Source organism: Pelodiscus sinensis, chromosome 7 (genome assembly GCF_049634645.1).
Source record: "Pelodiscus sinensis isolate JC-2024 chromosome 7, ASM4963464v1, whole genome shotgun sequence".
Classification (NCBI taxonomy): domain Eukaryota; kingdom Metazoa; phylum Chordata; order Testudines; family Trionychidae; genus Pelodiscus; species Pelodiscus sinensis.
This window is the reverse complement of record NC_134717.1, coordinates 67,721,024-67,748,679: the sequence shown is the minus strand read 5'-3', so window position 1 is coordinate 67,748,679 and position 27,656 is coordinate 67,721,024. Positions and strand designations below refer to the sequence as shown.

Genomic DNA, 27,656 nt, shown 5'->3' with positions numbered 1-27,656 from the left:
CAGAAGGTTCTGGGCTTGACAGCAGATACAATCGGGGAATCATTCGCAGAAAGTGGCTGAGAGATAAAAATGCATGATAGGGAGAGATCAGTGAAACATGGGGTCAAAAGAGATGTAGAAAAGCTGTAGCCAGGAAGGAAAAGGTGGATAATTAGTGTTGAATTCCAGCCATGTCTCCCCAACAAACTCTAATGTTCTTGGGGGGAGTGGCTCCCCTGAACTCTGACCTGCAGAGAGACATTCCAGGCTGCAGCTAAGGATTGGGCCAGGAGAGTTAATGAGACCAGAGAAATAATTTATCTTGAAAGAAAACTGTCTAAAGTGAGACTCAGAGAGGAATCTTGAACCCAAGAGAAAGGAGAGCCTAGAATCATCACGATTTTTTTAAGTATCTATGATGTCAGTAATTGGACATTAGGCAGCATTTTTCTAATAACCATGGAAAGAGGGCAAAGGCAGAAATATATCATTTTTGTCACTCCTTTTAAAAATATGTCTACTCCCATCTGAGTTGGCATAGTTTACAGTCTCGAAATATTTTCCAAAAGTTGCCAAGTTTGGCAGATCTGGTCAGATTTTTTAGATTATTCACGTTCTCACAGCTCTGCGTATTGGATGTTTTCATCTGAGAAAAAGAAAAGTAACAGTAAGTGTGGATATTATCAGTTACCCTGCAGAAAATACAGACACTTGGAACTCAGATGAGATCTCAAATGTGTTAGACTTAGGGTACGTCTAGACTACCGCGTTTTGTCGACGGAAGTTTTGTCGACAGATACTGTCGACAAAACTTCCGTCGACAATTTGCGTCCAGACACGTGGAGTTCTGTCGACAAAGCAAGCCGCTTTGTCGACAGAACTCCGTAGTCTGGACGCAGTGTTACAGGCAATAACACCTTCTGTCGACAGAGTTTTGTCGACAGAAAGTGTTATGCCTCGTAAAATGAGGTATACCAGCGTCGACAAAACCGCGGAGTTCTGTCGACGTTATGTCGACAGAACTCCGTGGTAGTGTAGACGCTGGTATTGTTTTGTCGACAAAAGTACACTTTTGTCGACAAAACTAGGTAGTCTAGACACACCCTTATTTATGTCACTAATTCGGATGAAGAAAAAATGGTAACAGCTACTTTGGCTCCTATTTCATTATTATTTCCAGAACATAGTTAATAATTTACATGTATCTTATAAATGGAACATCTGTTTTTCAACAAAAAAAATCTTCCACTGTTTCATCTTTACCAATATATCGTGCTAAATACCAAGTATTTTATTGGGCTTGCAAAATGTCATTTTATGGGCCCTGAGCTAAAGTCTATGGGATTATTTTCATTGACTTCAGTGGGCGCTGGATCAGGCCCATGAAGCAGTATCATTAGAAAATAAGGTACTGTTTAAAGAGTAGCTGTCACCAGTACAATCTAAGGAAAATGTGACAATATCTGATCTCCACAGTCAAGCAGAGATACCACTGTTCCTCCTGATGTTATTCTAGAAATAAAGACTCGCATGGTGCTGAGAATCCATTAGCACAATTATAATGCCCAATTAATCTTTGTAACTTGGGTGATGAATCATATCTCCAGGTGCACCCTCTATGGAGCAGAAATTCACTCCAACATTTAATACTTAATTTAACCTCTTCAGATTAAGCTGGACGTGACACAGTGAAAAGAGTTTAACTCAGATCCATATTCATAAATAACTTTCCCCAGGCTTTGGTACCCTGTGAGCCACATATTATCTAGTCCCTGCAGAAGAAAGTTATGTGGCGTCCTTTCTATCGCCAACTTGATTTTGTGGTATCTCCTGCCATCTACTGATAGTTTTAAAAAAAAAACCAGCAGAAGCTTCTTTTCTGATTCATTTGTCAGTTGAACACACGGTCAATGATCATTAGGTTTTGCTAAAATGCCATAAATAATCTATTGAAGCTGGAATCCATTCGCTTTTAAAATAACTAGCATCTATTTTTGGTTTTTCATCTTATCTTTTTTCATCCCAGCCATAGCTGGATTTCACCCGATCTCTCAAATTATTGTCTTTTTATATAGTACATATTTTTTTCACATTAATTTGAAAATTGCTCAGCCTGGCCTGCTAAACATTACTTAGTTTCAGTATAGTGCATAGTCTAAGTATGGCCTGCAGCCTTGGGGAAGAACAACTGCCAGCTAAATCACTAGAGAGAATGAAATACATGAGTATTTGCTATAGCTACAGATGTTAGGATCTGTTTGCTACGGTCCCAGTAAATGTCTCATTTTTCTTACATGTAAATACAGCCTTTTAATAAAGTAGTCAAAATTACTGTGGTATGATCTATAGAATTCAAGTGATTTTTCAACCATCCTACAACACTGTACTTCCTGTCACACGCCCCTACACTGGCCTTTATCAATCAGTTGGTCCCATTCTTTCCATCATGTCCCAGACAAACTGAAAGAGGTTGGAGTTTTCTGTGATGGCAGTTTTGGGCCTAGTTGGGTATAGCATCTGCAAGATCCTGCAGTATTTTAAGCAAGAAAACTATTTTATAAGTTAGATATAGGCTTAAAAATATCAATTATTTTGACAAAAACAGATGTAAAATAAACATAGCTGTTTCCTTGCAGTTTAACATGTTCCTATTACTACAGTTACTAGAGGCTAGAGACACGCCCCGGGAGGAATTTGACCTATTCTGCACGGGTTGAAGCAAGTTTCCAAGAGTAAGAGATGACTCACATCCCGTACATCCTAATAGTTCATACTGTGCAGTAGAAATATGCTCTGTTCCTCCAAATCACAAGCCCTGCCTTCATTCTTTGTCTGTCCTACAGCAACGATTATAAATGCAGTGTTTACAAACAAGTCACAGTTGAATCAGGACAAACTTCCAAATCAGTTCATATATACAATGAAGCATGCCTCCATGGTTTTCTTGTTGATTAAAAGAGGCGGATTTCAATTATATGTGATTGAAACAGAGGGATCTTTCATAGGATTTCATAACTCACTGGGCCATATCATGTAGTACCTCCTCAATCTTTTGCCCTGCTTACCCTTGTACATAAAAGCAGCCCTCACTTACATGGTCCCAATGGCTTCAATAGGGTACTCACTAGGGCTGCAAAAATACAGTCTGCCTCAAGTAAGTAGCAATGCATAACTATTAGACCCAGGGCAGAAATGTAACACGAAGACTCGTAGAGTCACTTTCCCCTAGGCCCCAATTCCACCCGTATCGGGTACAGATCACTTCCCCCTCATACTAGCACAGATGCACTGGCCACTATGTTGCTAAGACAGAGTCATGGCTGCTACCATTCACTGTTCCTACCTGTCCACTCTCCATCCTCCTGTAGAGTCTGTTTCACTCTCCCACCTCACGCTGCAGCCCACAGTGCAGGCTACTCCCCCCCCCCCATTACAGATGCCAACTTTATATTTGAAAACTAAGGAACTGTTTTCCTAACATCCCTGCTCTGCCCCCTCCCATTTCAATATTATCATCACTATGAAGCACTTACCTACCATCGCCAAGGGTATTTCTTGCTGTTTTTTGCAGCACTCACCAACTCTCAATCTTGCCCAGAGATGAAAAAATAAGGGCCAGCCTTTCTAATAAGGGACTGTTGGAAACCTTTCTCCCATCCAGCCCTGTGTGTGTATGTAGGACAAGCCATGATTTTTAATTCAAGAAAGGGCTACTCCGGGGACTGAGTGTTTGCAGAATCAGGCTCCCCCATCCTCACCTTGGGTCATGAGGAGAAATGGCATGAGCTCAATGGGCTTTTCGCCAAGGACTGAAGGATTTGGCCCACTGTTTGGAATCTTTCAAGGCAAAGTTTGTGTGACCTCCCCTCCCCCGCTTTCCCAACACGCACGCACACACAGAGGCAGCTTTGAAATCTGACGGGGGTATTGTTTCAGAACTTGAAACGCATCCAATATTTGACCTTCATTTTCCAACTGTTGAGAAAACATTCCGTTCGCACACCCTGATGTCTCTTCTCAAATGAGCACATGAAAATGATAAGGAAGTTTAAACCAGAGTCATTCACTTTTTCAAATAAAAGCCACAAGCTCTGCCTTCTATTTCACATAACTCCTCAGTAACCAATACAGATACGTGTTTATGCTGCATTTGGATTTTATTGCAAAATCACTTGTTTGTTTGCAATAGCTGCTATGATGTGTTAGGCACTGCCCAGACAAATAAGAGACAGTCCCTGCACAAAGAAGCAAAATGCACCTTGACATAGCCCTTCAATATACAGGTGTATCTTAATACTCTAAGGCTGTGTCTACACTGGGCCACTTATTCCGGAAAATCAGCTGCTTTTCTGGAATAAGCTGCGAGCTGTCTACACTGGCCCTTGAATTTCCGGAAAAGCAACGATGCTCTACTGTACAAAATCAGCCGCTATTCCGGAAAAACTATTCTGCTCCCGCTCAGGCATAAGTCCTTATTCCGCGCTGTTCCGGAAAAGGGCCAGTGTAGACAGCCCAGTAGTCTTTTCCGGAAAAAAGCTCCGATCGCGAAAATGGCGATCGGGGCTCTTTTCCGGAAAAGCGCGTCTACATTGGCCACAGACACTTTTCCGGAAAAGCAGCCTGCCAATATAGACGCTCCTTTTCCAGAAAAACTGAAAACGGAATAGTATTCCGTTTTAAGCATTTCCGGAAATTCATGCCAGTGTAGACACAGCCTAAAGGGGCCAATAATAAGTAATTTAAAGCACTTTCGACTAGGGATGTTAAATATCAGTTATCGAATAGTCAATTAACCTCATGAATTCTTCTTGGTTACTCAACTATTCTATAGTCTCCGGGGGTGGGGCTGGCAGCCAGTGCGCTCCGTCCCCTCTCCTGAGGAACCTCCTCCCACTCTGCTATTCTGCCTCTGTATCAGAGGCAGCAACGCAGGGTGCCAGGTAGGAGCTGGTCTGCAAGGGGAACCAGTTTAAAAACCAGCTCTCCTCAGAGACCATCTGCCTGTCACCCCACGCTGCTGCCTCTGATACAGAGGCAGTAGTGCACGGTGGCAGCAACCCCTATTCAAGGCTGGGGAAGGGCTGAGCTCCCAGACCCGGAGCAAGCCGGAACGGAGCTTGGCTGCCTGCTCACCTAGCTCCTAATACACTTTAAATGCAGAGCCACAGCAGGGGTAGGTCATGGATCTGGCACAAGCCAGGGCTGAGCCAGCCTGCTAAAAAAGTTACTGGGGGGAGGGGCAGGGAAATGCATGTAGTCTATAGCATTAACCTATAAGCTTTTGCTTATCAGTTAATCAATGACACTATTGCATCCCTACTTTGGAGTGAGCGGTGTCTTGAGGCTGATTCACAAGCTGCTTGAGCATGACACCACAAAACTAGTGTATGGATGATAGAAGTGATCAGAAATTTGTCATAAAAATATTTATTTCAAGGAAATGGAGAAGAATTTTTTTTTTTAAATCTCATGAAAATAAATTCATATTTTTGACCATCTCTAATCACTAGACCATTTCACAGACAATAACCTTGTACTTATATTCCATACGCTCTCTAGACCAGACCATGTCAATGAAATCCCTACAGCTGTATAATCCACTGTACATGAGTATGGCCCTACCAAATTCATGGACCCTTCCAGTCACATTTCACAAACATAGGATTTGAAAATTAGTCAATTTCACATTTTTAGGTGTTTACAGCTGAAATGTCATGGTGGTTTAATGTTTGGGGTCTTAACCCAAAAGTGAGTCATGTGGGGGGTTGCAAAGTTGTTGAGGAGGGACAGGATTGCCCCCCTCACTTCTGTGACGCAGGAAGTTTCAGGGCTTCTCTCCAGTTGCAGAGCTTCCTGCAGCCAGAGGAGGCCCCCGAAGGTGGGTCTGATCTCCCTCCAAGTAGCTGTGGAGCCATAACCAAATCCTGGCTCAATTCAGTGTCACTGGTGCTACTTAGCCCTCTGTGAGCAAGAATGACACAGGCCTCAGGCATTTCAGTTTCAAACAGCTGGATGGGGGATGCATGATCCAAAAAGAAACGAGGAGAAATAACGAGTTGCACAGCAGCAACTTCTCTCTCACCACCAGCTGCCAGGGAAAGGGTGGAGCAGTCGATATTGCCTTTCACAGCAACAAAGAGGCCCACAAGGAGGAGCAGAATAGTAGAAATCTGATCCCCTTGGCAGTAGTCAAGAGGCTTCCGAGGAGATATCGAGTAATGGAAATCCAGCCCCTAACATCTTGCAGCTGGGTGGCTTTTGGAGAAGGCGTGAAATAGCAGAGACTATCTTCCCACTCAGTCAGGAGAAGGCACAGTAAAAGGAACACCTGCAAGTCTGAGGCTGGTACAAAAATGGCAGGTCCCACATAGGATACAAATTCCAGCCCACGCTCTGAAATTAAGATAGAAGAGCTGGACTTCTCAAGAGTGCATTGTCCCTAAACCCCACTGGTAGAGACTCCACCTTCACGTGTGCCCTAACCCAGCACGTTATTCCTCTTGCTAATGAATGTCTCGTACATTTTTCAAGTCCCAAGTACTCCTATCCATATGCAGTTTGAACATTCTTTTAAGACACAACATGGAAAATAATCTTCACATAGCCCATAAATATTTCAATAAAAGTTGCTCACATTGCACAGAAATAATCATCATTGTATCAAAGGTTGGTTTGTTTGTTTCAGTTCCCTTTGGGTTACACAACAAAAGTTAATAGAATTGTTTATGCAAAACCTGAAAGAGGAGGCCAAGATTCTGTGACATAACATTCTCTCTCCCTCCGCCCTCCCTCCCCAACAAGCCACGCTCTAGTTTTCTAGATGGAGACATGCTACATCCAAACACCAGGTTAGAATGTGACCGCTCCATCAAGAAGCACACTATTACCACACCAACCACTTCAATCGTGACCAGAAAAAAAAAAGGACAATCCATGTTGGTTCAGGTACACCAGACCATCTAGTGCTGCTGGCCTCTTTGAATCTGTGATTTCAACAGTCAGAGGTAATATAGGAAAAGGGAAGATATTTACATTGGTTTCAAGGTCCTTTTACATTGCCAGTGCAATGTAAGCCCATAGGCTGTGTCTACACTGGGCCACTTATTCCAGAAAATCAGCCGCTTTTCCGGAATAAGCTGCGAGCTGTCTACACTGGCCCTTGAATTTCCGGAAAAGCAACGATGCTCTACTGTACAAAATCAGCCGCTATTCCGGAAAAACTATTCTGCTCCTGCTTGGGCATAAGTCCTTATTCCAGAACACTGTTCCGGAAAAGGGCCAGTGTAGACAGCCCAGTAGTCTTTTCCGGAAAAAAGCCCCGATCGCGAAAATGGCGATCGGGGCTCTTTTCCGGAAAAGCGCGTCTACATTGGCCACAGACGCTTTTCCGGAAAAAGGGCTTTCCCGGAAAAGCAGCCTGCCAATGTAGACGCTCCTTTTCCAGAAAAACTGAAAACGGAATAGTATTCTGTTTTAAGCATTTCCGGAAATTCATGCCAGTGTAGACACAGCCATAAAGTAAAAGAGATTTAGGCCCTTTTTTTCTTTTTCCAAACACTATTTTTATAGTCTTTCATGTCCTCTAATAAAATGGCCAGGAGTTTCAGAGGAATGCACCATAAATATCACATGGCAACAAATATGGTTAAATGCTGGCTACAGGGCAGGTCCTGTACAATGCTGATGGTCCTGTTAACTTTAACATGTGTTTAGAGTACACAGCACGGGATGCTTTTAGAAAGCATTCAGCACCTCACAAGATGAGCCGGGAGCTCGCATTCAGGATGTCACTGAGAGGCTTACCAAGCTGATCAAACCTTCGGATCGCTACCCCTTCCTGCTTCTCCACATGGGAACTAATGATACAGCCAAGAATGATCTTGAGCGTGTTACTGCGGATTATGTAGCACTAGGAAGAAGGATCCAAGAATTTGGAGCGCAAGTGGTATTCTCCATCCTCCCTGTTGAAGGGAAAGGACTGGGCAGGGATCGTCGAATTGAGGACGTAAATGCGTGGTTGCGCAGATGGTGTCGCAGAGAGGGCTTTGGTTTCTTCGACCATGGGACTCTGTTCTGGGCGCAAGGATTGTTAGGAAGAGATGGGATCCACCTAACGAAGAGAGGAAGGAGCATCTTCACAGGCAGGCTTGCAAACCTAGTGAGGAGGGCTTTAAACTAGGTTCGTCGGGGGACGGTGACCAAAACCCTGAGGGGAGTGGAAAAGTCCGATACCGGGAAGAAATGCAGAGAGGAAGGGGCAAGAAAGGAGGACCCATGTTTCGAATGGAGAAGATAGGACGATCAACTGGTTACCTGAAGTGTTTGTACACTAATGCGAGAAGCCTGGGCAACAAACAGGAAGAACTGGAGGCCCTGGCCCAGACCAAGAAATATGATTTAATTGGGATAACAGAGACTTGGTGGGATGACTCGCATGACTGGAGCGCTGTCATGGAAGGGTATAGACTGTTCAGGAACAACAGGCAGGGGAGAAAAGGAGGAGGAGTTGCACTATACGTAAGAGAGCACTACGATTGCTCTGAACTCCAGTATAAAGAGGAAGAAAAACCTGTTGAGAGTCTATGGGTTAAGTTTAAAGGAGCAAACAACAGCATTGATGTTGTGGTTGGTGTCTGCTACAGGCCAGCGAATCAGGTGGATGAGGTAAATGAGGCTTTCTTCGGACAATTGAGCGAAGCTTGCAGATCGCAGGCCCTGGTTCTCGTGGGGGACTTTAATCACCCTGACATCTGCTGGGAAACCAATACGGCAGTACACAGGCAATCCAGGAAGTTTTTGGAGAATGTTGGGGATAACTTCTTGACACAGGTGCTGAAGGATCCGACCAGGGGCCGTGCGCAGCTTGACCTTCTGCTCACAAACAGGGAGGAACTAATAGGGGAAGTGGAGGTGGGTGACAACTTGGGAAGCAGTGATCATGAGATGGTAGATTTCAGGATCCTGACCAAAGGAAGAAAAGAGAGTAGTAAAATACACACCTTGGACTTCAAAAAAGCAGATTTTGACTCCCTTCGAGATCTGATGGGCAGAATCCCCTGGGATGTTAATATGAAAGGAAAAGGAGTCCAGAACAGCTGGCAGTATTTTAAAGAAGCCTTATTGAAGGCACGAAAGAAACCATCCCGACACATAGCAAGAGAGGCAAACATGGTAGGAGACCGGACTGGCTTACAGGGGAAATCCTTGGTGAACTTAAGCACAAAAAGGAAGCTTACAAAGAGTGGAAACTTGGACCAATGACCAGGGAGGAGTTTAAATGTATAGCTCGAGAATGCCGGGGGTTTATCAGGAAGGCAAAAGCGCAAATGGAATTGCGACTGGCTAAGGATGTGAAGGATAACAAGAAAGGTTTCTACAGGCATGTTAACAAGAAGAAGGTGATCAGAGAGGGTGTGCAGCCCCTAATGGATGAAGGAGGTAACCTAGTGACAGATGATGTGGGGAAAGCTGAAGTACTCAATGCTTTCTTTGCCTCTGTATTCACAGACAAGGTCGGCTCCTGGACTTCTGTGCCAAGTGACGCAAGATGGGATGAAGATGGACAGCCCGTGGTGGGTAAAGAACAGGTTAGGAACTATTTAGAAAAGCTGAACGTACATAAATCCATGGGTCCGGACTTAGTGCATCCGAGGGTACTGAGGGAGTTGGCAAATGTCATTGTGGAGCCTTTGGCTATTATCTTTGAAAAGTCGTGGAGATCGGGAGAAATCCTGGATGACTGGAAAAAGGCGAATGTAGTGCCCATCTTCAAAAAAGGGAAGAAGGATGATCCAGGGAACTATAGGCCGGTCAGTCTTACCTCGGTTCCTGGAAAAATCATGGAAGGGATCCTTAAGGAATCCATATTGAGGCACTTGGATGAGAGGAAAGTGATTAGGAATAGTCAGCATGGATTCACAAAGGGCAAGTCGTGCCTGACCAATCTGATTAGCTTCTATGATGAGGTAACTGGCTCGGTGGACATGGGGAAGTCAGTGGATGTTATATACCTTGACTTTAGCAAGGCTTTTGATACGGTCTCCCACAATATTCTTGCCAACAAGTTAAGGGATTGTGGATTGGATAAATGGACGGTAAGATGGATAGAAAGATGGCTAGAAGACCGGGCCCAGCGGGTAGTGATCAATGGCTCGATGTCAGAATGGAGGTCGGTTTCTAGCGGAGTGCCCCAAGGTTCGGTTCTAGGACCGGTTTTGTTCAATATCTTTATTAATGATCTGGATGAGGGGATGGATTGCACCCTCAGCAAGTTTGCGGATGACACTAAGCTGGGGGGAGAGGTAGATACGCTTAAGGGCAGAGATAGGGTACAGAATGACTTAGACAAATTGGAGGATTGGGCCACAAGAAATCTGATGAGGTTCAACAAGGACAAGTGTAAAGTCCTGCACTTGGGACGGAAGAATCCCAAGCATAGTTACAAGCTGGGGACCAACCGGTTAAGTAGTAGTTCTGCAGAAAAGGACCTGGGGGTTACAGTGGATGACAAGCTAGATATGAGTCAACAGTGTGTCCTTGTAGCCAAGAAGGCTAATGGCATATTAGGTTGCATTAAGAGGAGCATTGCCAGCAGATCCAGAGATGTCATCATTCCCCTTTATTCGGCTTTGGTGAGGCCGCATCTGGAGTATTGTGTCCAGTTCTGGGCCCCCCACTACAAAAAGGATGTGGACGCATTGGAGAGGGCCCAGCGGAGGGCAACCAAAATGATTAGGGGGCTGGAGCATATGACTTATGAGGAGAGGCTGAGGGACTTGGGTCTGTTTAGTCTGCAGAAGCGAAGAGTGAGGGGGGATTTGATATCAGCCTTCAACTTCCTGAAGGGAGGTTCCAAAGAGGATGGAGAGAGGCTGTTCTCAGTAGTGACAGATGGCAGAACAAGGAGCAATGGTCTCAAGTTGTGGTGGGAGAGGTCCAGGTTGGATATTAGGAAAAACTATTTCACTAGGAGGGTGGTGAAGCACTGGAATGGGTTACCTAAGGAAATAGTGGAGTCTCCATCCCTAGAGGTGTTTAAGTCTCGGCTTGACCAAGCCCTGGCCGGGTTGATTTAGTTGGAATTGGTCCTGCCTAGAGCAGGGGGCTGGACTTGATGACCTTCTGAGGTCTCTTCCAGTTCTATGATTCTAAGATCGAGCCCTAAAATCTTGCTCATGGTTTTGCCACAGATCTCAGTAGAAGTAGGACAGGGTCCAATATTTGCCAGAAACAAAAATATGAGAACCCTGCCCAGAACTGGATACTCATCCAGAGAACGGACATAACAAAACAGAATGCAATACAGTATCAAACATCCAGCCTTTATAATATACAGAAGTGTACCCTCATTAAATTAGAAAATGTCTTGTAAATAAAATGAGAATTTAGAGAAAGGTTTTCAAGTAGGTAAGCACCTAATTCTCATTTACTCTCAACAGAAGTTGGGTGCCTTCAGACACCTTTTAAAATCCAACCCTTAGCCTTTAATCTAGAGAGCCTCACACAACTTCAGATAAACACAATTTAGCCATTAGTTAACTTAAAATAGTTTTTATTTAATATCTTCTTGTCTGTTGACACTAGTATAAACATTTATAATGAGGGACAAAATAGTAAGACATTTTTTCCATAACATATTATATCTGTTTAAGTCCTTTTAAGCAGTGTAAAAATGCTTCTTTCATTAGTGAGTGCAGTGGTTCTTGAAAAGGTATTTTACTAAGTTATTGCAAAATCTTATGTGAATACCAGGTTAAAACCAAAATGATCCCTATCCACTATAATCAAAATTATAGTATACCCCAAATGAAATCAACAAATGCCTATAATATGTCTACCCGGTGTCTACATCATGCCATTCAAGCAATATTAAAAATTATTGTGAAGATTACAAATTTGTTGACTTTCATAGTTGGAAAACGTATACATAAGGTCAGTACACATTTCCAAAGACCTCTAAAGGACTATAGAAAAATGAATTCTGTTAAATTTAATGACAGGGCACCGTGTCAGTTTCAAATGCACACGACAATTGAGACACTTCTGAGGCATTCTGTCCAGGTCAAGCTAGAGATACATTTGAATGCAGTGTGTATATGCTTGCATTATTGGCTGTCCAGACTCTGCAGGGCCATGGTGTCTAACCAGTTCTGAAGCAGTAGCCACTAAAGCGAACTAGCCACACTCAACAGGCCAGATAGCCACACGTGGCCAGCATGGTGGACATCACGGATGCAGGGGATAAACAGATGACCTCCAAGGCTGTCAAGCCAGCACCTTTTTATAAACATTAAATTCACATAAAGCTCAAAGACCCAATCCTGAAAACACGTCCATGCAAGAGTAACCCTACTGAGTTCACCTGCTTAAAACTAAGTACTGTATGCATCTAAGGCTCCAGCCCAGCTACTGGTCTATATATGTGGACCCCTAAGCTTATGCCGAGTTCTTTGGATTTCTGTGGGGCTGTAGGGCAGCCCAGGGATCTAACCGCATGTATTCGGCTGCCGGCTCAAGTTCCTATATGTATTTTAAAGCCTTTAAGATGGTCTCACATTTTGCCCTTCCAATTAACCCTGGACACGAAACTATTTAACTATTTGCCTGTGAGCACAAACAAGCTACATGGTTAACTCTAACCACTTTGATTTGCAAGTGTGGACACAAAAATGCACATGCAGCATCTTTAAAAGTCTGACCCACAATTTTTTTTTAAGAATGTCTACAAAAGTATAGAAGTGAGACTATTAAGTTCTCTGAATTACAACAGATATAAATGAAGCTCTTCGTTGTGGGTCATATGCGTGAAAAGCACCTTGCCAGAGGAGGCTGTGAAGACTAGGACTATAACAGAGTTTAAAGAGAAGCTAGATAATTTCATGGAGGTTAGGTCCATAAAAGGCTATTAGCCAGGGGATAAAATGGTGTCCTTGGCCTCTGTTTGTCAGAGGCTGGAGAGGGATGGCAGGAGACAAATCGCTTGATCATTGTCTTCAGTCCATCCTCTCTGGGGCACCTGGTGTTGGCCACTGTCGGCAGACAGGATACTGAGCTAGATGGACCTTTGGTCTGACCCAGTACAGCCGTTCTTATGTTCTTATTCTCCTTGCACTTACGTGGGATTTTTGTGCTGGCCACATTTACCAGCAGTTTTTCCACCCAGAAGAGCTTCATTGATACCAGCTGTTCCGCAGAGGACTCAGTAACAATTGTAATGTTAAAGGGCCAGATTCTTCAAGCACACAGTGGCTCCTTTCATCGCCTGTAGCTTCAGGCCCTGGGTGTGGTTGGTTTGATTTTATTTACTTATTTTTCCTTCCTCTGCCTGGGTAGCGTTCGTTAAAGCTCTTTTAAACACACACGCGCACACACACAAACTCCAACTAACTGCGCCTTAAACTTTGTTTCCCTCCCTCTTTCAGTTCAAGCTGAAACCCACCAGTCGGCCCAGAGCAAAGGCAAACCCTTCCCATTCCAATCACTCGGGATCCAGGGGAGAGGGCGGATGGAAAAACACAGGCTGTGCCGCGTAAAGCGGACAGGCTGCAGCCCACGGCTGGCTGCAGAAGTGGGGCCACGGGCGGGCTGTTTTTCTGCGCCCTGGATGAAGTCATGCCTGAGCTATGGCATTCCACTGCGGCGGCGGCAGGAGGGGATCTGGAGGGCCGGTCCCTGCTGCTCCCGCTGCAGGCAAAGGCGCCTCCCCCCCGCCCGGCTCCGGGACTCGTCTCCTCGCTGGGGAGGGGACTAGGGAGCGCGCGTGGCACGAAGCGGAGCGAGGCCGGAGTGGGCCGCCTTTCGCCTCCCACTGGGTGGGGAGCGGGAGCCTTTAAGAGAGGCGGAGGCGGAGGCGCGTGGGGCAGAGCGTGGCCAGGAGGGACCCGGGCAGGAGCGCAGCAGAGGAGGCCGGGGGGAGCTCCCCGCCATGGGGGAGGACGGGGTGCAGGCCGAGCGCAGCGGCGCCCAGGCTCTGCCCAGCTCCGAGGAGCACAGCCCCAGCCCCAGCCCCAGCCCGCAGCCGGGCGAGGCGCTGCGGGACAGCTCGCAGGTGAACGCCATCACCGTGCTCACCCTGCTGGACAAGCTGGTGAACATGCTGGACGCGGTGCAGGAGAAGCAGCACAAGATGGAGCAGCGGCAGATCGAGCTGGAGGGCTCGGTGAAGGGCATCCAGAGCGACCTGAGCAAGCTGTGCAAGCACCACACCTCCACCAGCAACACGGTCAGCAAGCTGCTGGAGAAGTCGCGCAAGGTCAGCGCGCACACCCGCGAGGTGCGCGAGCGCATGGAGCGCCAGTGCGCGCAGGTCAAGCGGCTGGAGAGCAACCACGCGCAGCTGCTGCGCCGTAACCACTTCAAAGTGCTCATCTTCCAGGTCAGTCCTGCAGCAGCCTGGGCCCCTTAACTTCCAGGGCCCTTTATCCCCCTCCCCTTCGCCACTCTGCTCAACGGGGCCAAGCTCTTCCTTCCTCCCTCTCTGGCCTTGAGGGCAGACCCATGGCAAGGCACAGGTGGTTGGAGGCCCCCCTCTAGCCACTGCTTGGCCCCCTGCAACACCCCCTCGCCTCTTTTTCTCCCACAGTCGCTCCCTGCCAGGGCTCTCCAAGGTGGGGCCTCTTTGCACTGCTCAGGGCCAATATGCAGAGGAACTTAGTTCCCTTCGCTCCCTGGGGAGAAATGGCACAGAGCTGCACAAAAGTTGTCACTTGTATGCCAGGCATGGACATTCCAGAAGGGCAGTTAGCGAACAGACCAGTTCTTCACCCTTGTGCATTGCATGAGCTTCCCCATAGCCTTGCATTTTCCAAATACCACGCCCTGCAGCTCTGAAGTAAGAGGGAGCACACCCTATTGAATTAAATTTGTGCACCTTGCATGATTCCCCTTGGCGTCACGTGCCTTTGCCCGATCAATGCTGCTAGTGATGGCCCACAGAAGACAGTTGGCTTTCTCCTGGAACGACGCTGGTTCATTTCTATCTTTCTGGGGCCACATTCAGGGAGTGCTCAGATTCATTATCTGTGTAGAACACATGTCCTGTTTACATGGATCCAAATATTTTCCAGAGAAAGTGCTGTGCTGAACAGTTCTTATTTCCCTGATACAACACATGCATTTCTTCCGAGAAGTATATAGTCTCTGTCACTAATGTTGGTGCTTAACTAGCAAGAACACTCTGATTTGCTAACCCATGAAAGTTCAGTGCTCTTTATAGATACATTTTGCATCTTAATGCCACACTCGCACAAGTCACAGATTCATTACCGTTCTGCAATACCACTACATTATGCATTTCATATCAAAATAACAAGCACCAACACAGTGAGTGTGCACACATTCATGGCTAATAAGTCTGTGTGTTTTAACATGTACAGTTTGTAACAAAAGCATGCAACACTTAATAAATCACGCACAGAAAACTCTGTTTCACCAACCTCTTCATATTCCCTTCCCCACAGGATGTTGAAAGGAAAGGAATCCATTATGGTTGCTATGCTTTCATTGCAGTGTACAGGGAACTTGTGAAACTTTTAGAGCAGTGTTTAACTCTTTGAGATCACTGCTGGGAAAAAGTAACCTGTCCATTTTGAAGAAGTAGAACACTTTTGCCCTCAACAAAATGCTAACTTTGATTTTTAGGTCTGCCCCAGCGATCAGTGATCTATTAAAAACAGAGTTGTAAAACTTAGCTTTGTGTTTATCAGTCTTATAATATGAATGAACAGTTTGCATATGTTCTCCTTTTTAAGCAATGATGTAGATTGAACACATCATGAATTTTAACCAAGTACGGGATGTGGCCTTTTACTTCTAAAAAGTGTCACTGAAATTTTGAGAGGGGTAGCCGAGTTAGACTGTAACAGGAAAAACTTAAAAAACAACAAATAGTTTTTAAAGTGCTACTAAACTAACAAAACATGTAGATGGTCATCTGAAGAAGTGGGCTGTGCCCAGGAAAGCTCATGATACCATCTACATGTTTTGTTAGTCTTTAAAGTGCTACTAAACTATTTGTTGTACTGAAATTTTGTTGCCGGAAAATCCCTTTAGACTTCAGCTAGTAAAAGATGTAATTTTACATTTTATCCTGGTAAAAAGTGGACTCTATAATTTAACATTTTATGTATCGGGATTTAAAGATTTGGCGGTCTTGATTAATCCATTCCCTTGGGGTCTTTCCTAAGGTTGTGCAAATTCCTAACTTGCTGCTGCTTATTCTATTAAAGCTGCAAAGCAGTATTTTAAGGACAGATGAGGAAGAGATCGTGGCACATATAGGGCTTTTGTAGTCCATTGTTGTTTCTACTTCAAAAGCAATTAAAAAGCTGTCTATGTACCAGATGTATTGAGATGCAGAATCTGACTTTCTGAAAAAAACCCTTAAGATATTTTATTGAAATTTAAAATAGTCCTCTCAGGTATCAGATACCAAAAGATGAGATTGCGCTACGGAATTTAGATTTAAAGCTATAAACTGTGGTGGGGTTGGCTCTAATGTTTGTTCATTTGATTCAGATGTTTTATTATTTATATTAAAGTAGGATTCAGAGACTGCCATCAGAATCAGGGCCTTTTTATACTAGAGGCTATGCAATTGGTTGGGGGTTTTTTAAACCGCTCTTTCTACAGACAGCATGCATTCTAGGATTATGAAAAGACATGACAGAAATAGACAAGGGTGGGAGAGAGCGAGAGTCTCGGTTCAGTACTTACCTTGCTCTGCACAACTGGTGGTGCTTTGTAGGCACCATCTTAGAGGTCAGGCATGGGGGAGTTGCAAGAGGACAAGGCAGTAGCTTAAGAGGAGGTATTTATCTGGGCCCTTCTTTAATACCAGGTTCCAAAATGCATTATTGGTCACAAAGGCAAACCAAACAATGGAGGCTTCTATAATTCCATGTGTCACTTTGGACACACCTTTGTACAGAAGGGGCTAAGGAGGTTCTATCCTAATCTAGTCCAAGTATACAGTGGACCCAGTTCTCCTCTAACTTCATGAGCCAATCCCTGTTTGACACTAGTGTGAAAAGCGGGTGTAAATAAAGGCCATATCCCCAATTCTCCTTTTATTTAGCCAAGAATAAAAATCACATTTAATTTCAGTAAGGGTACGTCTACACTAGCCCCCTAGCTCAAACTAAGGAGGCTAATGAGGGCGACCGAAATTGCAAATGAAGTGCGGGATTTAAATATCCTGCACTTCATTAGCATGTTCCTGGCCAGTCGCCATTTTTTGAAACTGACTAGCCCTGAATAACTGCCAGCATCTACATGCGGCAGAGAAGCACGATTCTGAGATAAACCCCTTAGTTCTAATTAACAGTTAAACCTCATTTGCCTGGGGAGGGCAGGGTGGTGGGTTTGAGTCTTGAGTCCCCTGCCCCGCCCCATGGTCAGGCAGGATAAAGCACGTCCTGAGAGGAAGGCAATGGGGCAGATTGCGGCGTGGCCTAGCTGATAGGGTAGGTTTAACTGTTAATTCCATGAGGTTTAACTGTTAATTCGAACTAAGGGGTTTATCTCATAATCGTGCTTCTCTGCCACGTGTAGACGTGAGCAGTTATTCTGGGTTAGTCAGTTTCCGAAATGGCGACTGGCCAGGAACATGCTAATATTTAAATCCCGCGCTTCATTTGCAATTTCGGTCGCCCTCATTAGCCTCCCTAGTTCGAACTAGGGGGCTAGTGTAGACGTACCCAGAATGTATTGCCAAGTGAAGAGAGAGACCAGGGAGGTGAGGTAATACTTTATATTAGACCTTGTGCTGGTGGAAGGCATAAGCTTTTGAGCTTCACCAACACTTCTTCAGATCTGGGGAAGTAACTAGTGTGAATAAGCTAAACACAAAGTGGGACTCTCATAGGACCTGAAGGAGACCACTTCAATTGAAGAGGGCAATTGAGGGCTAGATTGATAAGCACAGGAGTTCATTCTACATCTGACCTCTCAAGCCATCTCATCCAAGGAAACCAGCACAACATGAGTTTGAGGACTGAAATTCATTGACACTAAAATTGTGATAAGTACTAAAAACCATGGACTTAACAGAAGCCATGGTCTTATGCTTTATTACAGTACCTTGTAACACACACAACTGCCTGCTCACCTTTAATTGCCCACTTTATTTTAAGTGGTCTTTTACACCATGTGAACCTCACATGCACTGGCTATGTTTCCCAGATCAGAAGAAGAGCTCTGGAAAGCTTGACCCTTCCCCAACAGAAGTTGGTGCAATAAAAATTCCCCCATTTCCCTCTCTCCCCTCCCCCCCCCCCCCCCCCCCCCCCCCCACACACACACACATTGGCTGTGTCTACACTGGCATGAATTTCCGGAAATGCTTAAAATGGAATACTATTCCGTTTTCAGTTTTTCCGGAAAAGGAGCGTCTATATTGGCAGTCTGCTTTTCCGGAAAAGCCCTTTTTCCAGAAAAGCGTCTGTGGCCAATGTAGACGCGCTTTTCCGAAAAAGACTACTGGGCTGTCTACACTGGCCCTTTTCCGGAACAGTGTTCCGGAATAAGGACTTATGCCCGAGCGGGAGCAGAATAGTTTTTCTGGAATAGTGGCTGATTTTGTACCATAGAGCATCGTTGCTTTTCCGGAAATTCAAGTGCCAGTGTAGACAGCTCGCAGCTTATTCCGGAAAAGCGGCTGATTTTCCGGAATAAGTGGCCCAGTGTAGACACAGCCCTTGGCTCTTTTGTGTCCTGAGACCAACACAGCTACAAAAATATTGCTATACTTCCTGAATAACACAAACCAGCTGTGAAACTGAGAAACATGGTTGTCTGGTGTAAGGATGTTAAATTGCAGTTATCTGGCTGGTCGAGTAGCCGATTAATTGTGTAGTTGATACAAATTGTATCAATAAGGACTGTTCTGCAGAACTGCAGCGGGGGTAGCTCCAGGAGCTGGCTTGAGCCAGGACTTAGCAGTCCCAGCTAGGGCTGGCTCCGAGAGCCACTGGCGCTGCGGCTGTGCATTTTAAATGTAGTAAGAGCTATCGGGCTCTTACTACATTTAAAATGCAGAGGCACAGCCTCCCAGACCAGCATGAGCTGGGAGTTCATGAGCCGGTCCTGGTTCACACTGAGTCCAGCAGCCCCTGGACTGGAGCAGCCTCTGTTGGCAGCAGACAGGGCTGGCCGCCCCGTCCCTGTCAAACACGAACAAAGGCTGCTCTGGCACCAGCCCCTGTTCATGGTGGCCAGGACTGGCAGTGGCCAGGAGCTACTCTGGCTGCAGCCCCTGCGTGCAGCCAGCCTGGGCCACTGCAAATGGGCTGAGAGGTAGCAACCACAGACAAGGGCTGCTTTGCAGCAGCCACCCCCGGCTGCCTCTGATAGAGGCTGCAAAGGGGCGGGGAGCAAGTAGTCGATAGTCCAGGCAACTACCAGGTGATCAACTACTCGCTAACATCCCTAGTCTGGTGGACTGAGGAGGATTTGAGAGGCTGATGTGAAATAGCTATTTGGGGTGGTTGGAATTCTCTCTTAGGAGTTAAGGTGGGAGGGGCTGGGATTTTCCACCCCAGAGGCTGTGCTGTTCTCTTTGCCAGTTTGTATTCAGCTCAAGGGAACAAACTGACCACACCCTGGCACAGATCCCAATCTTGGCCATGATGCTTCTGCATAAGCCTGCAAACAACTGTGTTACCTGTCTGTAGCTCTCCACACAAGCGGCAGGGTCTCTTTTTTAATAGATGTTCACTAAGGAAAAGACCCATTAGGCCTGTAGGCTGTCCCTCTCCCCCCAGCAAAATAATTTTGTTTACGTTTTGTTTTCCACCACTTAAAACCAAGTTTAACACAAACACAGATTTGGGACTCAATTCAACATTTGGATTTGCTGCCTGTTATTTTAACAGAAGCATTGGGTGTGTAAGGAAGTCACAATTGATCACAGGGTTTGTATTTTCTGAGGACAGGCTGTGACTTGTTAACATCCGATTTCCTTCAGTGTATACACTCAATATGAAATCACATTTAGAAAATTATCAATTGGCATATTTTGTAACTAGACTCTATTGTTTCTAGTTTGTATACCTTTTCCATTGATGTCATATTTTTAACGTTACATCTAAACATGTAAGGCTTTAAAAATTATTACAAATACCATAAATGGTGCAACAGTCTAAAACACTGGAGTGACTGTTTTTAAATCCTTGTTAAGCTTTGGCATTGTTCCTGTCTGTTTTGTTGTAACCGCATGACCAGCATGATTTTGGACTGAGTGGTTTCAGAACAAATTTCATGCTGTCATACATGCACTAAGATACAGTGAAAGGTGTCATAGTAAAATCCAAAATACAGAGGAATGCAGGCTGGTGGTTCAATAAAATATCTCATTTACAGTTGGATGGCACAGAAAAGTATGCTAAGTTATAGCCAAGCATCAGTAAAATTCATATTCAAACCCCTTTCAGTCACTGCAGTTAGTGAATATTTTATCCTGAAATAAAGTGAGCAGAAGAAAGCCACAGGAAATTAACGTCGTGTTTGCAGTTTGTTGAATCAATCAGCATAACAAATAGCCTTCTGAAAAAGCACCTTTATGTTCAACAGTAAAAAAGCAAAGAATGAAAGGGACAATAAGCAAGCCACAGGTGATATGCTGAAAACTATTAACTTATTAGAAAACTTGCCTCCGCAACCTCCTGCTTTGTCCTCTGCACACATCCGTCTACAAACTCAAAGAGCAGGTGCGGCCTGAGAAAAAGTGGAAGGAATTAAGGCAGTAGCAAACTTATTTGTGACCAATCTACTCTGCATTTGGTAAAACATTCCTTTGGAATATTAGATGAGTCAGCGTCCAACCACTCTCTGGAAAGTAAAAAGGGAGGGGAGCCTGATAGTTCTCTTCTGCATGTGACATGTCCTCTTATCACATAGTCTAATCTCTATTTAACATATCTTCCCCAACACAGTGCTTGCAGTGGTGATTATAACTGGTAGGTGATTTTAAAAAAATCACTGTTCTAAATACTCCGGTGGTTCAGTTTTTATAGTCCATTGTTATGAGAGGTCTTTCTATACCTTTTATTACAAAGGAGAAATATATATCCCCATAAACAAGAGCCCCAAAACTTATTGCGGAAAACCTCTATGCTAATCAAGGACTCGATCTTGCAGAGACTACTCAGGTCAAATTCCTGTTGATATCAGTGGAAGTTCCACATCCATGGAGCACTTGCAAGATTGTACCCCAGCTGAGGATATTAGAACAGAATACAGAAAGGTCACTTATTAGCTGTGTATAGTAATTACTCTTCTGGAAAAATGCAAGCCTTATTTTAGCCTTCAGAAGATAGTTGATGGAAGAAAAATATTAATTTGATCCCATCTCAGAATTTGTTCACGTGTCTCCTGTTTTTCCTCCAATCTAAAAAATAAGATGCTTAAATTTTATTTGGAAAAACTAATATATAGTGCTTATATGCTGAAATTGTAAGGGTTTTGTTCTCATCCCCTCTGAACTACAATCCAATAACCTACCTAACACAACTGAATGTAGCATAAGAGTTCAGGAGGACTTCAGGTAGACTGCAAAGTTATTGATGCCCCATTTATTAACATGCTCATAGTAATGATTTTACAATAGTATTTAGCAGCAAAGCAGATTTCATTCTAGAGATTTGTATTCCATTATAATTTGCATTTTATTGTATCCGCTATCTAAGGATTCAGTTATGCTTTACAAATATGAATGAGCCAAATCTCCACGCTCACACAGAGAGGAAAGTATCTTCATTTTACAGGTGAAAAAAATGGAGGCAGAACGGTTGATTTGCACAGAAAATCTGTGACTGGGGTGAGAATACAAGCCAGACTTCCTGATTTCTTACTCCTGTGCTTTAACCACAAGCACAACCCACCTTTGTTACTTCAGTTTAAATGAACAATTGGTTGGTTATGATGGAGCATTAAGAGGTTATGGATTTTTCTCTCTACTGAAAGGGGTTCTAGACCTCCAAATGATTTTAATATTAAAATACAATTTTATAGCAATGTTTTTAGAATTTGCAGTACTTTGATTTAACAAACAGTTTAGAAATGTTACTGAATTGAACTTGAACAGTGTTGGTTCATCTCTGGTTCAAACTCGGAATATGATCAATTTCATGTGAAACTTTGCAATATTAAGATTCCACTCATCCTTACCCAGACAGAACTCCCATTAAAGTCAAAATGAATTCTGTCTGAATAAGGAGGGCAGGACTTGGGACTTTTATATAGTTCAGTTTTTAAAGGAAATCTTGAATAAATCCTAATCGATGTAATTTACAAGCGATCCTTTGAAACCTTGTAGTCTGTTCTATTCATATTCTTATGCCTGAATATTACTGTACAGAATTGTACACAGCTACTAATTGTCCAAATTTGGAAAGAATCTGGACTATTAGGCCAGTAAACTTTTATATTTGATCTCATACTAGATTCTCCAGATAGCTGTTCGGGATCAAATCAGCAGTTGTATCCACTCATATAGTTCATGTTTCAGTAATAAAATTGGAGAACATTATGAACATTTGAATTGCAGTCAGAGCTCTTTGAATAATTAAAACTCCTTTGAAAAATACAGTAAAACTCCATTAGTCCGGCATCCAATGCTCCGGGACTCCTGATGGTGCTGGGGCAGCCGGACAGGCTTCCCCCATTCAGCTGCTGCTGAAACTGACCAGCAGCTGAATCGGGGAAGCCGGGAGCAGAGCAGCTGGGGTGCTGTTGGGTTGGTCTCGTAGCGCTACCCCTCGGACGGCACTGTGGGACCAACCCGGCAGGACCCCAGCTGCTCTGCCCCAGGAGTCCCCGATTCAGCCGCTGCTGAAACAGATCAGCGGCTGATTCCAGGAAGCCTGGGGCAGAGCAACCCGGCAGCACTCCAGCTGCTCTGTCCCAGGCGTCCCCAAGAGCAGCTGGAGTGCTGCTGGGTTAGTGCTGTAGCGCCGCCCCTCGGTGCTGCGGGACCAACCCAGCAGCACCCCAGCTGTTCTATTGCAGGCATCCCCGATTCAGCTGCTGCTGAAACTGACCAGCAGCGGCTGAATCAGGGACGCCTGGTGCAGAGCGGGACTATCGTAAGGGGGGGCTATGAGAGGTCTGGGGTAGCATCCCCTCCCACCCCACTCCAGACCCCTCATAGCCCCCCCCTTCTGATAGTCCGGCATATCTGATAATCCAGCACCCCCTGGGTCCTAAAGGTGCCGGATTATCGGAAGTTTACTGTAGTTGCTTTCTGGTCACAGTAAATCAAGTTAAAATCATAAGAGTACAGCCTGTGCCCACATATTTACAGTGCTCAGTGCTAGAACAGCATCTTTATATGTAAGCATGTGTGACAGGAGTGATTGTTTTATTAGGATTCCACTGTACAGAAAGTACAGAGCATTTTGGGGGTGTTGTTTGTCCAAGTTTATTATTGTTAGTTCAATGTCAATAGAAACAACAGAATAGTAAAACATGTACAGATACCTTGCAAAAGTATTTTCCATCCTTTTTCTTTTGTAACTTTGAAGATATTAACAGAATTTTAGACAAGCATGTGTTTGTATGTGTATGCAAAATTTGTTTCTAGGAAGTCTATATACTGGGCAAGAAGCAAAGAATTTTTTTTTTTTTAATTTTTAAAATACCATGCCACATACAAAGTGTAGTTTGGTGTTTGCACTGTATTCATGCAGTCATTCCTAGGCAGCCTCACCAGAAACCAAGAGACCATTTTCTCTAGAGATCGCATCCTGTGCTAATGAACAGAGGTTTTGAATTGTGTGTGGCATTTTTTCCTCTTAAATATAGTTTGTTGCCCACTAAGGACAGACCTGAGATGATTACATCTGGTACATGGTCATTTCTATATTTTAATAAACATTTTGAATTTTTCCCTACAGTCTGTAGCTCTGAACAAGATGATTGGGTTATCTCCTAAGTTTTGCCAAGTTAAAAATGAGAACGTGATATGAATGCAGAACATGTAGATATTACAATGATAGGAACAGTTCTGGGTTTGCTTGCTTTTCTTTCTTAGGACACAGTCCTGCAAAAATCTGCCACCTTAACATAGTGTTTGTTACTAGAGCTCTCCCCTTTGAACTCTTCATGGTTGCAACAGCTCAGCCTCTCCCTCCTTCTGCTGCTTCTGTCTCTCTTCCCAGAGCTCTGCACCATACAGAGGAGGTGGGAACCTGAGCAGGATGATTGCAAAATGCCAGAGATCTTATCAAGCTGGGCAAAATCTGGCTCCTCCAAACTATTGCAGCAGTGTTCAAGCTACTGCAATCCCAGTTAAACAGAACTAAAAAAAAATGGGCCGTATCATCAGCTGCAGTAAAACTTATTGAAACCAGTGAGATTTCAACAATTTACACCAGCTGAGGATTTGGTCTATTCTTTACACACCTACTTTTGCCAATTTTTAGCAACCATGTATATTTCTCTCTCAAAACTTTGCCTGCATATTGCACTTTCTACCTAAGGCGTTCAAATATGTAATATTTTAATGAAGTAAGACTTGCTGTCCCTATGTCGTAGGTCAGTAGCATATCCTCATTTTAAGATTGGGAGTCTGAGGTACAAAGAGGTTCTGCAACGTACCTGAGGTCATGTGGTGAGTCTGACAGAACCAAGAATTGAATCCAGTGTGCCCAGTCTCACTCCTTACCCACACCCCTAGCTTTTTTCTCCAGTGTTAGATGTACAGCTTTGTAGTTAAACCCTTTATTAGTCATATCTAATTGAAATGACAGTAAGTAGGATTTCTATTCTCATATATATAATAAAAAACTGAGCCCTCAAACTGAAATCTCAGAATTGGCAGCTCATTAGTCTTATGTTGTACAACAGAAAGGTTGAGAAGACTTTGAGTAGCTTCTTGCTGGTTAAATATACCAGAACAATAAAAAATGCTCAGCTTCCTTCATTTCATTGTGTTGGTTTTTTTTTTTTTTTTTTATAAAGAACAATGTAACATTGTTCAGGACAGTGCTTTGTTTATCACATTTGTGTCCTGTGAACTATGAAATTCAAATACTGTCAACTCTTTCAGGAGGAAAATGAGATTCCTGCCAACGTGTTTGTGAAAGAACCCGTTCCCAGCATTACAGAAGGGAAGGAAGAGTCTGTGGATGAGAATAAAACTCTGGAAGAAACATTGCATACGGTGGAGCTGTCATCAGATGATGAAATGCCCCATGATGAAGATGGTCTGGATGACAGTGTCGAGGAAAAGATGGGAGAGTCAAGAGCTGAGAAGATAAAAAGATCAAGCCTCAAGAAAGTGGACAGCCTCAAGAAAGCATTTTCTCGCCAAAATATTGAGAAAAAGATGAACAAGATCAGCACAAAAATTGTGTCTCAGGAACGACGGGAGAAAATTAAGAAATCACTCACCCCACATCACCAGAAATCTTCTCAAAAAAGCTCTTCTTTCAAAGTGTCTCCCCTCACCTTCAACGTGAAAAAAGTCCATGAAGGAGAGACCCCGGCTGAAAATGAGGATAAACCACCAGAAACCACAAGCAGTGAGCAGGCCATGAATGACGAGGAGACCTCCTTTACTGAGGGGCTCTCGGAGATCACAACTCCAACTTCTTTAATTGAGGAAAGTAAAGCAATAGCTGATTCCCTAGAGAAAGAGAGCAGAGAAGGGGACGCGATGATACACAGCAACATCGAGCTCTCAATTGTTGAAGATGATGAAGAATATGGGACAGCACTAGAAGTTGCTACCCAGAGACTGTATGATGAAAGAAACAAACCAACCAATGGGGAAACAGAACAGTCTGATGAAGAATCAACCCAAGCAGCTGTTCTCCACATAGATCAAACTGCATCATAAATCCAAGCTTTCCTTTCGGCTTAGTTAAGCAAAGAAGCAGTGTATATTCCTGTTACACATAAAATGTATCGGGTGACAATGATTAAGCTTATTGTTTCCCATGCAGTGCTAAAGTATTGCATAGCGTTGAAATGCAGAGCAAACCAGGTCTACTATGCAGGCAAACTACATAGTGTTCCGCCCCTATGCAAGGTGAAACAACTGGTAATGTTAATAGAGTTGCTACAGTCAGCTGCAATTGGAGATATAAGGAAACGAAACAGACCAGTGGAAGCAGGCTGGTCAATTTGGTTTTTAAGTTAGATCAGGGAATTGCTTGGATAGTCATCAAAGTATTTTTCCCTTTTTTGCAGTATTTTGTTGTTTTTTTTTATATATACTTATGTCACTAAACACTCTAACTTAGCTTGCCTTGCCATGTCATAGAAATGCTAACATTCAGTAATTGTATATACGTGTATAATTTTATTTTGGGTGTGGACCCATTTTACAATAAGACTAGAAGAACAGAATATGCAAAGGGTGAAATCCTACCCCACTGAAGTCAGTATCTTGCCATTGAGATAGGGGGCCAGGAGTACACCCAAAGTCTTTTGTTAGTCACTTAATAGAAATAACTGTGTTTCTATGGCAAAGGGAGACATGATTTTGTAATTTACAGCAGTTTATAGAAATAGATGAGTGACAAGATGAATGCGTAACTAACTACAGTACTCACAGCAATATCTTAGGTAATGCTTGGCATGTTGGCAAAAGCAGTTGCAGATATAGAAACAAGGGATGATATGATAGAAATGGAGATGATATGATGAAAGATTAGAAGGAGAGAATGTGAAAGAAAGGGGGAAAAAATGCTACCAGCATAAAGAATATACACTCAAATAACCATTAAATTACTACTTATTCCTTAGAGCAGTATATTTTTCATCTTTGCACCTGCACAAGATTGTATCTAAGAATATTTTGAAAATAGCATAACTTATCTTTATTTTCATATATGTAGTGCTATACCTACAGAATAGTTACATAGCTACAGGGATGTAAGGACAGGATTTGCAAAAGGTAGAGTTTTGTGTTTTTGGTCAGGATGTTGAAAGATAAGTGTACTGTGGTTTGTCAACTAAGCCAATTTCTACAAGCTGTGTGGTTGGATTTTCCACTGATACAACTTTCAGACACACAAAATATTCCTGGGGGGGTTTGTGTTTTTTGAAATTTCACTCCCTTTGATTCTTCATTCCAGCTACTTTATAAACGGGGAAAAGGAAAAACCCTGAAGTTGCCTTACATCCTTGTCTTTTTTTATACATTTTGTTTTTCTATTTTGTTTTTTTGAATACTGATCATTCTTGTTACATAACATTGCACTAACATGTTGCTTTCTTCAAATTGTATTTAAAATTACAAATCATTTAAGTTTTCTAAGAAAAAATACACATTACAGAGTGCTTATCAGAGATGACCCTCTGGAGGGACAGTTCCTTGAACCAGTAAAATGACACTGGGAATTAGTCTATAATTCTAGCTGATTTTAAGCAGGCAGGATTAAAATGTAGGATGTTTGTTATATAATATCATACAAGAACTACGATCTGTAAAACGAAGGATGACATAATCCATGCAGCTGCATTATTTTGTATTAGCTACACTGTTACTCAATTATTCAATACTTGTAACTAACTTCAGATGTGATGAATAAAAAAAAACTAATACAACCATGTATTGTCTGCACAAAACAATTTTAGGGGTTGGTTAAACAAAATTAAAGACTAAACATTTACTCTTTGAGTTTGTCCCAATTACATTTAATTTGTGTTCCCTGTTCTTATTTAGAAACCCA

General features: G+C 43.5%; 1 protein-coding gene and 1 long non-coding RNA gene across 4 annotated transcripts in view; one reads left to right on the top strand and one right to left on the bottom strand.

Annotated features, from left to right (window-relative positions):
- The window catches only part of LOC102444045 (uncharacterized), a 37,311-nt gene extending 21,747 nt beyond the window's left edge, over positions 1-15,564 (bottom strand). Inside the window, exon 1 of one of the 3 annotated variants that reach the window (XR_003088289.2) lies at positions 14,849-15,564. This is a non-coding gene — a long non-coding RNA (uncharacterized LOC102444045). Of the gene's footprint in view, positions 1-3,512; positions 4,175-14,848 lie in introns of those variants that run through there. The other 2 variants (XR_012905378.1, XR_012905377.1) reach the window with 2 other exon arrangements.
- On the top strand, positions 13,715-27,604 carry CAVIN2 (caveolae associated protein 2). Its single transcript, XM_006117896.4, has 2 exons — positions 13,715-14,353; positions 25,025-27,604. Exons 1-2 carry the CDS (start codon positions 13,904-13,906, stop codon positions 25,814-25,816), a joined length of 1,242 nt encoding a protein of 413 aa, XP_006117958.2. The 5' UTR covers positions 13,715-13,903; the 3' UTR covers positions 25,817-27,604.
- The last annotated feature ends 52 nt before the right edge of the window (positions 27,605-27,656 follow it).

Coding starts and splice junctions, on each gene's coding strand:
- CAVIN2 (XM_006117896.4), top strand. CDS start 13,904: ATGGGGGAGGACGGGGTGCAGGCCGAGCGCAGCGGCGCCCAGGCTCTG. Junction 14,354..25,024: donor TCAAAGTGCTCATCTTCCAG/GTCAGTCCTGCA, acceptor CAACTCTTTCAG/GAGGAAAATGAGATTCCTGC.